General features: G+C 50.3%; 2 protein-coding genes across 5 annotated transcripts in view; one reads left to right on the top strand and one right to left on the bottom strand.

Moving 5' to 3' along the window:
- Positions 1 to 1,375, top strand: part of LOC103132421 (matrin-3-like) — a 4,428-nt gene extending 3,053 nt beyond the window's left edge. The window contains exon 4 of the mRNA XM_016667384.1: positions 1,167 to 1,375. Within this exon, the coding sequence (XP_016522870.1) occupies positions 1,167 to 1,229 (63 nt within the window). The 3' untranslated portion in view covers positions 1,230 to 1,375. The remainder of the gene's footprint in view (positions 1 to 1,166) is intronic.
- Positions 1,366 to 11,023, bottom strand: matr3l1.1 (matrin 3-like 1.1). Of its 4 annotated transcripts, none has more exons than XM_007544227.2 (19): positions 10,790 to 11,023; positions 7,736 to 8,611; positions 7,547 to 7,608; positions 7,439 to 7,477; positions 6,030 to 6,106; positions 5,926 to 5,957; positions 5,702 to 5,824; positions 5,475 to 5,600; positions 4,639 to 4,755; positions 4,420 to 4,544; positions 4,088 to 4,347; positions 3,801 to 3,975; positions 3,605 to 3,723; positions 3,438 to 3,535; positions 2,950 to 3,016; positions 2,336 to 2,883; positions 1,798 to 1,849; positions 1,576 to 1,697; positions 1,366 to 1,506 (listed from the first exon to the last, which is right to left on the bottom strand). In XM_007544227.2, exons 2-19 carry the CDS (start codon positions 8,600 to 8,602, stop codon positions 1,474 to 1,476), a joined length of 3,042 nt encoding a protein of 1,013 aa, XP_007544289.2. In that variant the 5' UTR covers positions 8,603 to 8,611; positions 10,790 to 11,023; the 3' UTR covers positions 1,366 to 1,473. The 4 variants fall into 4 exon arrangements, with proteins under 4 accessions (XP_007544289.2, XP_016522868.1, XP_016522869.1 ...); XM_016667382.1 differs by having other exon boundaries at positions 5,926 to 5,954; positions 10,790 to 11,021; XM_016667383.1 differs by having other exon boundaries at positions 3,801 to 3,903; positions 10,790 to 10,975.
- Between the last annotated feature and the right edge of the window lie 569 nt (positions 11,024 to 11,592).

Raw genomic sequence — 11,592 nt, 5'->3', positions numbered from 1 at the left:
TGGCCCCGCCCACACAGGTGGCCCAGTTCAACCCTAGGAACAGAGATCTACTTTTATTAAAATGATGGGAGTTCTGTATTGTACCAGATGAATCATATGTGATGCATATCTAAAGGTGTTTTTAGTAGCGCCACCCACTGGCACAGCTCTGAATTGTGACGCATTCATGTCACATTGTGCATATATGGTGATATCATGAATTTTCTTGCTTATTGATACAAATTAACTTTTTATTTGAAACTTCCCGTCATGTAGGATTTCTTTCTGGTGAAGATTTTTTTCATCTTCAGTTTTACAACCTTCAAAATGTTTTCTTCAAATGAAATGTGACAAAATGTGTGGAGCAAAAACTGAAAACAAGCTGCACATCATCACCTTCAGCCCCAAGTGGGATCTTCTTCCAGTTGCCACGGTAACAAACAGATCCTGGAGAACGATGAGTTGCAGGACCTGCAGATTCCCACTCTGCCACGTTGACTGAATCAAACCGAGCCCAGATCGGATCCAGTGCTTCAACTTCACAAATATAAACTCAGTGAAATGTAGAGACTCCAGTAAGATGTGATGTTTTATCTTCCACTACCGGACAGTTTGCGTCATGTTGCAATATTCTAAGTCTCCTGACATTTGGCCAGTGGGTATCTGCATTTCTTCAGCTGTGGTATTAACATTTCTCTGTTCAACTGCAGCTTTTGAGGTAAACTTTCTTTAACACCTGGTTGGATTATGGATCCCATCAGGAGATTGAGGCGCAATGTTCTGCATTAGCATTCGAGGGTTTTAAAAATGTACTTTCTCCAAGAAAATGTTATTCAATCTAAAATAATTGAATAAGCTTAACTGACGAAGCAGAAGAAGAAACTCGCTTAGCTGCCTTCATTACCCAGAATCCTTCACTAGTCACAGGGCTGAATCAGGACGCTGTCCGTGTTAAAAGGCAACATTAAACTTCAAAATTAACTTGTCTTATTTTGAAGGGCCACTTCCTGTTTCATCAGTTCTTGTTTCCAGATGCTAGCTCTAATTACGTTTCAGCTCAGAATAGTTCATGTTTTTGTCTGCAAGTGCTGAACCTGTCACTCCTCCCGGTTCTGGTCCCGTCCTACCAGAACCAGGTCAGGGTGGTTCTGTGAACGTGACCTGTGGTTGTTTCTCTGTTCATCCAGAAACACCTGGAGAAGGAACGGGCCAAAGCACAGAAGAAGAAGCTGAAGAAGACGGTGGCCTGAAAACACCTGAAGAAGAGTTTCAGTTTTTTTGTTTTTATGTTTTAGATGTTTGTCGACCCGACCCGTCAGAACGAACCGGGTCGGGACCAGTCTGGATGTGGATCTGCTGTTCAGAACATTTTACACAATAAATTGGTTCCTCAGAATCAAACTTGCTTTATTTCAAACTTAGAACATTTACAGCAGCAGGAAGCGGACGGTTCTGACCCAGTGAGACACGTTCACGGTGGTTCTGACCCGTAACTCAGCTTATCCACGGATCTTTGCCAGTTTTCTCCTGAAACAAACGGAGGACATGTTAGCATGCTGCAAACGGAACCGCTAATCTGCTGGTTTCCATGGTGACCTGGTACTTCCTGTAGTGGGCCGGCGTGGCGCAGTGCTGCAGCTTGGCTTCATCTTCATCGATGAAGATCAGCTGACACAGGTTGCAGAAGTAACCGACGACGGGGCGAACGAACTCTGCTCCTGAAACGCACAGACCGCCGAGGGCTCAGTGAACGCACCGCGGCGTCAGGGTTCTGATCGGTGCGACCCAAATGATTGGACGTTCAGGTGCGACTCTTACCGACAGGTTTCTGCGGCTCAGTGGCGCCCTCTGCTGGTGGCGCTGCAGACTCCTGGAAACAGAGGCGGTCACCGATTGGTCCAACGTTCTAATAATCAGCAGGACTAAAATATTGATCCCTGATCTGAAAACAATTTGACCGCATTGAGTGAAACATCTAAACGTGTCACTTCCTGTCATAGTTTTTCCTCACCAGCTGCGTTAAGGATTAAAATCAGTTAGTTCAGTCACTAAACGCAGGACTTCCTGTCCTCGCCAGCAGGACTTCCTGTCCTCGCCAGCAGGACTTCCTGTCCATCATGTGACTCTGACGTGAGCAAAGTGAAATAAATGAATCTCCAAACTGATCCGGTTGGGTTTCCTCGGCTCTGATGACCCGGTCCAATCCAGACCGGGTCATCAGAGCAGCACAGCTTGGCGTGAGGACCCGACCCGGGTCAGGAACCGCAGGTCCGGTTTCGACCAGAAACTGGATGCAGAAGGACCCGAACAGAACCCTGAGGACGGGTCAGAGACCAGACCTGCTCGGCAGTCCTACCTGTTCAAGTGGTTCTGGTTCTGCTGGGTTCTGCTCGTCTGTCTTTATTTGCTGCTTTTCCTCTTCGTCAGCCTTTGGTTCTGCTGTGTCCTGGTTCTGACCCGGTTCTGGTCCGTTCTTTGTCCTGAGCGTCTTCAGAGGAATGCCGTTGTTCTCAGGAGTTGCTTTTCGTTTTTCAGGACCGGGTTCTGGAGCAGTTCTGGAGGCGGTCTTTGGTTGATTGAGTTCCTCGTCGGAACCGGTTCTGGTACCGTCGTCTCCAGATGACTTCCTGGACCGGGTCTTCATCTGAGGCGTCTTGACCCGCTGGGTCTCCAGAACCTTCTGGAATCGGGTCTGGCTCTCCGGCTCCAGACCGGTTCTGTCTGGTTCTTGCTCCAGAGTCTCAGTGGACCTCGTCGGTTCTGAAGGTTCTGGTTCCTCCTGGGTTCTGGAGTCGGAACCAGAACCTTCATCGTCTGGAGTCAGTCCAGTCGGCTCCGGACCAGGTTCTGGAGAACCCGGCTTCCCATCCTCCTCGCAGCAACCGTCAGCTGGCGGAGCTTCATCTGGAACGGACCAGAACATCGTCAGGAGCCCGAACAGAACCGGGTCGTCCTGAAGGTTCTGCTTACCTTCATCGTCCGTCTTCACCTCATCCAGAGTGATGCAGCTCTCCAGATCCACCGGGAATTCTACTTCCTGTTTGGGAAGGAGGAGAACATCAAGCTGGGTCGGAACCAGAACCAGAACCAGCTAAACGGGTCGAGTTCAGCAACGATTCGGTTCCAACATAAAAACATCAGAGGGAAACGCTGGAATCCAGACCATAATGATCAACGTTCCAGTTATTGATCAATAATCAATGCCACCAGAGAAACACCTGGACGAGTTTCTGATCCGAGACATTAGAAGGTCCAATGTGGAGGGTCAGAGGTCAGAGGTCATCCTCTGGTTTACAGCCAGATGTAGAGCTCTAGATGTCACCTGGTGACGTGATGTAGAGCTGAACTGCGTTGCCACGGTAACTGATCTGTTGAACTGGAGGGATCCCTGGATTGAGCCTTGGGGAACCCCAAATATGATTCTGGCCCAACAGAACCAGAACCAGCAGGTGTTTTACCTCCTCTTCCTCGGTCGCAGGTTTCTGCTGCTCCTCTTCCTCCTCCTTCATCATCTCCTCCTCTTCCTCAGCTCCGGTCTTCTCCAGCTCTCCTCCATCTGGAAAATCATTTCCTGATCTCAGTTTTTCCCTCCAGAGAACTTTCCCTCCAGTGGTCCAGGTCCGACCTGCTCCAGGTGGTTCTGGTTTCTGCTCTTCGTCGTCGTCCTCCTCCTCCTCCTCCTCATCGTCCAGGTTCTGTCCGTCCTCGGCGATGACCTCCATGCCCTCGATGTCGCTGTCAGACCTGCAGACGGCAGGACTTTGGGTCAGGAGACGCTCGGCGGTGCGGCAGAGTTCTGCTGCCGATCGGACCCGACTCACTGATCTTCATCACCCAGCTGGTCCTCCTCTTCCTCAGCCACTGGATGGACTTCATCATCATCACCACCTTCATCCCTCTGAGGTTCAGCAGCCGATCTGGACTCTGGGCAGAGAGACGCAGCATGACGCTCTGACTGGACCGGACCGGAGGACCAGAACCGATCAGAACCTGATCCTGAAGGAGAGGTTCTGATTGGTTCTATCCTCTATTATGGGATGTTTGGGCCACCCTGGTTGCTACGGTAACCAGGATGAAGGCTGGGGCGTTGCTGGTTCTGGTTGCTTACCTGGGTTCTGTGGTTCTTTGGGTTTCCCCTCCATCTGATTCTGGTTCTGCCCAGGGGAACTGGTTCCGTGCCGTTCTCTGGACCTGGACCGGGTTCTGGTTCTGATCTCTGGTCTCTTCCTGTCTCCAGAACCGCTCCGTCTCTGCCGCCCTCCCCCGGACCGGTCTCTGGACCTGGACCGGGTCCTTGCCCGTCGGGTTCTGTTGGGCTCCTTGGTCTTGGCCGGCTCGTCTTCGTACTTCTGGGCCGACGGAACCCGACTGTGGAGCAGAACCAGACGGTCGGCGAGGGCGAGCCGGTACCAGAACCGGCCGTGGGCGGGTTCTACTCACAGCAGGGTCCGGTACTCGGAGGAGAAAGCCACCTGGATGGTGGCGCCGTTGATCCGCAGCGCGCTGGCCGAGTAGTAGTCCACCAGCTTCTGGGCCTCGGCAGACAGCTTCATCTCCACGAAGGCCTGGATCAGAACCAGAACCCGTCAGAACCGGGCCCTGCCGCCGGTCTGGACGGAAAGGTTCTTCAGAACCCAGACCCGGTGGGCCAGAACTCACTTTGGAGGGCAGGAAGAGCGTGTAGAGCGGCTCCCCGAAGCGCTTGGCGATGCTGAGCAGATCAGACCGGCCATCCTCGCCGCTCGGCGCCGGAGTGAAGCTCACCACCTGGGAACTCTGACGAGACACAGAACCATCAGAACCAGCTGGCCCAAACCGCTCAGACCTCTACGGCTCCTCCCAGTCCACCAGGAGGTTCTGGTTCCAGAACCGAGGAACTCTGAGCCATCTAACCTTCAGCTAACATGCTAAAGGTCATGGGTTGCTAACTACCAGTTAAAGTTAAGTTGCTCCACCTAGCATGCTAGCAGCAGTGTATATGCTATAATAAGCTAAGGAGCTAAAGCTAGCCAAAGCACTAATGATAGCATGTGAGCTAGCAGTAGTGTGCTTATTAACATTAGCCAAAGCCATCAAATGTGTTCGTTTTAGCTTTAAGGTTAAAATGAACTAAAATGTAGCAATGTTACCCGTCACTGACTTACTCCATCTAGGCTAAAATTAGCTTAAATGCTAATGTTTAGCTATTATGTTGGGATGAACATAATCCACTCATTACGCAAACAGTCATGCTACAGCTAAAATGAGCTAACACTCAGTAGCATGTTGACCAACATTAACTTCCTCCGTTAAGTTTTAGCTTTAACATCAAATTTACATGGCATGCTAATTGTTGTTAATGCTAACATTAGCTTTTACACAATAATAAGATCCCAGATCCGTTTGCATGGAAACCGAGATGAATCTGTTAAGTTCTCCGCCTCCAGCTCGGTTCCGTTTAACTCTGGGTCAGAACCCGGTCGGTCGGTCCAGGTGTGTGTTCTCAGGTGTTGTACCTGCAGGAAGCTGAAGGCGTTGGAGATGTTGAACTCCACTTTCACCTTCCTGGCTTCTGGGTCAGAACTGCTGTAGAACTTCACCAGGTCCTTGGCCTGATCGGAGGAGCCCATCTCCACGAAGGCCTGAGGGGCACAGAGGTGGTTAGGCCCCCACCGGGGTGGGGGGGAGGTGTGTGTGTGTGTGTGTGTGTGTGTGTGTGTGTGAGAGAGAGATGAAGACGCACCAGAGACGGAAACATGAGGACTTTTCCGACTTTTCCAAACGGCTCGATGAGTTTCCTCAGAGACGCCTCGTCCACAGCCTGAGGAGGGAACTTGGCACACACCACCTTCCCTTTATCCGCCGCCTGACACACACACACACACACACACACACACACACACACACACACAGTGAGGCCCAGCTGCAGCGGCAGCCTCCTTGATGACCTGAGCAGAACCTTCTCACCTTCTGCTGCTTCTTGGATGTCTGTGGATCTGCTGAACACAATTGACCCGTCAGAACCTTCATCACGGACCAGAACCAGAGTCATCTCCGCTGGGAGGACTTACCTCGGTTCTGATTGGGTCTGGGGGGCGGCGGGGCGGGATTTGCTCCATCTCTCCTTTGGTTTGATTGGTTCTCGTCCCTTTTGGCAACAGAAATCAAGTTAGCAGGTTCTGATGCGACCTGACCCGGTACAGCTTCAGGCCCACACTGATCACACTGTGATGCATCCAGATAATCTGACCTCTGACCCTGGGTGGTGGACCCTCTGCAAGCATTTATCAAGTACAGAGGACGCCAAAGCTCTTCACCCTCTGACGGTGAGCTACTGGATCGTAGCGACAGCCGCCTGACCCAGGCTGCCATGCGCCAGCGCCACCTGCTGGACGCTCTGACCACAACCAGTCTTCCCCAAGGACACAACAGAAGAGGACAGATCAAGCATCAACCCCGCACCGACTGCGGGACAAACTCCTACTACCGTCGCCACTAGCGGCGTAACGGCAGCAAGTCGGGCTCGTTTCCCGTAGAGTTGGACTCCACCAAGGTTCTGTTCAGTACTTTCATGGACAGAATCTCTGACCAGCCGAGGTGTTGAGGGGATCCGTTTTGGTGGCCTTAGGATCGCATCTCTGCTTTCTGTGGATGATGTGGTCCTGTTGGCTTCATCAGGTCGTGATCTGCAGCTGTAGCTTGGAGCGGTTCGCGGCCGGGATGAGGCTCAGAGCCTCCAATCCCGAGGGTCTTCAGCTAGGAAAAGGGTAGAGTGCCTTCTCCAGGGCGGGGAAAAGGTCCAGCCCCAAGTGGAGGAGTTTAAGTATCTCTGGGTTCATGAATGAGGGAAGAAGGGAGCGGGAGATCGACAGGCGGATTGGGGCAGCATCTGCCGTGAAGCGGGCGCTGTACCGGTCCGCCGTGGTGAAGAGAGAGCTGAGTCAAAAGGCGAAGCTCTCGATTTACTGGTCAATCTACGTTCCCACCCTCATCTATGGCCATGAGCTTTGGGGCATGACCGAAAGAATGAGATCACGGATACAAGCGGCCGAAATGGGTTTCCTCCGCAGGGTGGCTGGGCTCCCTTAGAGAGAGAAGCTCAGCCAGCAGAGCCGGTTAAATGCTGGATGGCTTGTACTCCTATAGTGCCTTATCAAGGCCAGAGTAGCCCAAAATGATTCACACCTTATCCAGTCATTCACATGCTGATGTTGGCAAGCTACTGTATAGTAGCCACATCTGCCCTGGGGCCTCTGACCAGCACCAGCAGGCGGTCAGAGGTCAGGAGGACCAGGAGGGGGAGGTCTGGGCCTCCCTACCAGGGCTGCTGCCCCCTCACCTGACCCCAGGTGGTGGATGTTCAGGTTCTGTTCTGGCCCACAGAAGCCCAACTAACAGACACTGAATCCCTGCCAAGGAAACTCAGGACTGGATCAGAAGAATGGATCTGGATCTGATAAATGTGATGAAAGTCACTGACCTTCCAGCGCTTTCCAGGCGACAGTCCCACCGTGGAAACCTGCAGGAGACAAAGGGACGGCTTCAGAGTGACACCAGGTGTGTGTGACACCAGGTGTGTGTTCCTCACCGCTGCAGCAGGTTGAGCTGCCCGTCTGCGTGTCCAGTCGTGTTGACATGCTGAATCCAAACCTGAAACACAAACAGGAAGTGAGGTCACCGGCCATCTCAGTTGCCCCGTCTCTTCCCATGACCCTCCAGTGTCCCCGCCGCCCCACTCACCTGCTGTCCCGGCCTGCAGGAAGACAGGTTAACTTACCTTCTCTGACAGAACGGCGATGTCACACAGCGAGCACGAGTACGGGAACGCCGGTGGCGACGTTCCGTGGAAGTCCAGAGCTTGTTTCTTAGAGGGCATGGCGCCGGAGGCCGGGTCACGGGCCCGGTTTGGTGCCGGGTGGCGGGCCCGGTTCAGGACGTGGCTGCTGAAGGACGGCCTGGAGTCGCGGCGGCGCTCATCAAGAGGAGGAGCCGTCCTGAAATCGCCTGATCCGGAGAAACGGGAAGGACGGGTTCTGCCTGCTGACCCACCGAAAGAGGAACCGTCCTTACCGTAGACGGGGGGGCGTGGCCTGAGGTCCTGGTCCACGGCCCGTCTGGTGGACGAAGAGGACGGTGGCGGGGGGGACCTGCCCGACCCAGAGGCCTGCTGGCCCGGCCAGCGGTCCGGCCGGGGCTCGGAGGAGAGCAGGTGCAGCGGGTACTGGACCGGCTGGCGGCGGAGCCGCTCCCAGTCCCTGGGGGCGGGGCTAAAGGCCTTGAATGAGGAGGAGGGGGGCGGCGGAGAGGGCGGCCTGGCAGGTAAAGGCTTGGTGGTCCCCAGGTGGAACGGCTCCTCCGGCCGGGGGGGGCAGCCGGGGGGCGGAGCTTTCTGGCCTTTGATCTGCTTGAGGATCTGAGGAAGAGACTCGACGGTCAGGATGTCCTCAGGAAGCTTGGCCAGCACCGACAGGTCCTCCGGCTCCAGGCCGCAGCTGCTCAGCAGGCTCAGGACGCCGTCCTGGGGGGCGGGGCCCGGCAACAAAGACTCCTGCGGGGGGCAGAAAAAGTCCCGCTCCGCTCCAGAGCCGTAGCGCCGAGGGTCGGGCCGCAGGTCCGAGTCAGACGGCTGACGGAACGGGAACATGGCGGGCGCCTGTGGAGAGACCAGGTCAGGAGACAGAGAGAGACAGTGAAGCTGGGGGCGAGCGAGCTGAGAGAGACAACACGGGGGGGGCGGTCCAGACAGGCCCTCTACCTTTACCTGCAGACAGAACCAAAACACTTCCTGCTCCTCCTGAAACACAGGAAGGAAAACCTGAACGCTGACAGCAGGAAGCTCCTCCCATCACAGGTGCATTCTGGGAAGGGAGGGAGGCACAGCGTGGCCAAGATCTGATGAAGCATCAGAGGACCAACCAAGCTTCGGTCCTGGTCCGGTTCTTCGCAGCCTGACGACCCAAAGTCAGTCTTACCTCCAGAACCGCCTCAGTTCGGGTTCTGTGGCTCCAGTGGGTAGCCATCTTGTAATCAGAAAGTTGTGGGTTCGATTCCAGCTTCCTGTCACATGTCGATGTGTCCCAGGGCAAAAGCACTTTACCCCACGCTGCCCACCAAACCGGCGACTCTGGTGTTCGGTCCGTTTACCAATCCAGAACCTCAGCGTAAGACAACAAGCCCGTCTTCAGTCCCCAGAGACAGCTAGACGTGTTTTTTCAAGGACAAAGGGAAGAGCTGGAGCTAAAGCGGAAGATCTTCAGCCCAGTCTTCTTCAAACAGCAGCAATGCTTCCTTCTGTCCCCAGAAACAAAGATGGCTGAACGACACATTTCCTGAACACTTCAGAGCTTTAGTATTTATATGGAAGTCCAGAAAAGTCTCCCAAGATGGTATTGGTTGTGAAGTTTGAATATTCCCGACGACATGATGAAAGCTCCGCTGCTGAACCAGAATCATTTAACAGCCTGAGGAGTTTTTATTAAATGCCCAGAAATGAAGAAACTTTCAACTGCGTTCCCTCACTAACTGGTCGGTTCATGTGGCATAACTGAATACTGGAAGTCTCCCATAAGGTTTCTCCTGGTTGTGACATCTGAAGGTTTATATCTTTAGGACAGAAATGCATCACAAGCCAAACAGGCCAAAGGTTTTCCATCCCGTCTAAGATAAAAACAGAGACTTCCAGTTAGAAGAAACTAAATGAAAAGTACTTGCAAACTATTTGGACTATTTCTGACTTATTACCACGGGGTAATAAAATCATCTGACTGTTCTGATTGCGTCTTTATGTGTTGGTCTGAATGGTTTTCATGACATTCATCTCAACTTTGCACAGACAGACATAAACATGTACTGAATAAATCCATTTTCAATCCGTTTTGAGGATCTTTAAATGTGGATATATATAAAATTTTAAATAGACATACAGTACAGACCAGGTTGTATTTGTTAATTTATTGAAAGGGAATACAAAATAAATGTTTCCCCTTCCCTGCAGGACACTAGAGGCACCATGTGCCAAATGTTACTAATCCTAAAATCAAGCATTTAAAAACATTCATATTTCTGTATAACTGTATGTTTATAAACCTGATATAATGTAATCACTTAAATTATAAATTTGAAATTCCACAAAATATGTTTTATATGTAAATTTTTTAAATATGTTTACATTTTTGGTGAATTGAAACTTAAATTGTCCAAAAAAATTATTGAAATTATTTTTTTAAAATCACAGTATTCAGCTGAAAAAATATTTTAAAATAATTGTTTCACAAAATAAGCAAAAAATTAAGAGAATTGAAAAATGAATTCTTACTTTTTTCCTCGAAATTCATTTTGAGGAAAAACTGGGAGCTTCAGCTGATTAGAACCAGAAATCCTCAGAAAAAGCCCCAGTTACCCTCATCTAATTCCATAAAAATGTCTACTTTTTATATAAAAATATTTCTGAAAATTAAATGAAAACCGACATTTAACCCTAACCCTATAGAACTGTACTGGTCCAAATACAGTTCTATAGGGGAACTCAGGGAACTTGAGCAGAACCATAAACTCTGATTTCACTAAAATTCTCATTTTTCTCTCTTCAGATTAGCTTGAACCGAGCCATGTCCAACCGAACCGGAACCATTTAGCCTTAACGCTGTCTGCCTAAAGTTTTAAGATGATTATTTCTGTCAAATATGAGACAGAAGCGGGTTAATAAAGATACAGAACAGAACCAGTTCAGAATCCTAAGTTTAGTGTTTATCTGTCACTTTCAACCAGTTAGCTTCTAGCAACAGAGGTTAGCTCCATAGCTAACAGCGGAAGGAATTATCCACAAACTCACCTCAGATAAACTGGAGACACTTTCAGATGGAACACCGACCTATTTGTCAGTAAAACTCTCACTTTAATACAAAAATATTAGTTAATAACGGAAAAATCCGAAGAACAGACGAGCCGACTGGGAGACGTTGTTAGCACAGCATCTTCTTCTAATGACGGTTAATGGACAGTTATAAACTGCACTATGGCGCATTACTGCCACCTGCTGTAAGAGATAATCACTACAAGAAGAGCTTTGGCAACAAACACGGCGTTTTCTCTTTCACAGGACAGATGCCAAAAAGAACTACTGAATTATCAAAAACCGGGAGTCTTTTTAATGTCTTGTGGTTGTTATGCAGGATCCTTAGGGATACTTAGGGTCAAAAGGAAAAAGACACATAATTTTTTAAATAATCAGAACCAGATTTATTGGCCCAGATTGTGAAACAAAGTAAGAATTTGATTTTTTCAAGGTAATTTGGTTCTGGTTCTTCTGGCACCTCTGTGTTCGTCTTTCCCTCCATCCTGTCTTGTCTGCCATTTCCTGCTGCTACACACCCCATAGCATGATGCTGCCATCACTGTGCTTCACTGTAAGGGTGGTGTTGTCATGGTGATGAGGCAGGTTGCATCCACACCAGAGTTTGATCTGTTTCGGATTCATAATAAAGGTGTGAGTATGATTCCTTGGTTTTCTATTTTTAATATTCTGCAAAACTTTTTCCACATCGAGAAGATATTAATGTGCTTATAATATAAAAGGAAATAATTTAATCTGGAAAAAGACTATAAATGATTAAATAATACAATTCACAGATGTAT

Source organism: Poecilia formosa, unplaced genomic scaffold (assembly GCF_000485575.1).
Source record: "Poecilia formosa unplaced genomic scaffold, Poecilia_formosa-5.1.2 Scaffold1048, whole genome shotgun sequence".
NCBI classification, from domain to species: Eukaryota; Metazoa; Chordata; class Actinopteri; order Cyprinodontiformes; family Poeciliidae; genus Poecilia; species Poecilia formosa.
Note: the sequence above shows the minus strand (reverse complement) of the source record. Positions and strands in the feature narration are given on the sequence as shown.

Coding starts and splice junctions, on each gene's coding strand:
- matr3l1.1 (XM_007544227.2), bottom strand. CDS start 8,602: ATGTTCCCGTTCCGTCAGCCGTCTGACTCGGACCTGCGGCCCGACCCT. Junction 7,609..7,735: donor TCGCCGTTCTGTCAGAGAAG/GTAAGTTAACCT, acceptor TTTGTGTTTCAG/GTTTGGATTCAGCATGTCAA. Junction 4,756..5,474: donor ACGCCTTCAGCTTCCTGCAG/GTACAACACCTG, acceptor GTGTCTCGTCAG/AGTTCCCAGGTGGTGAGCTT.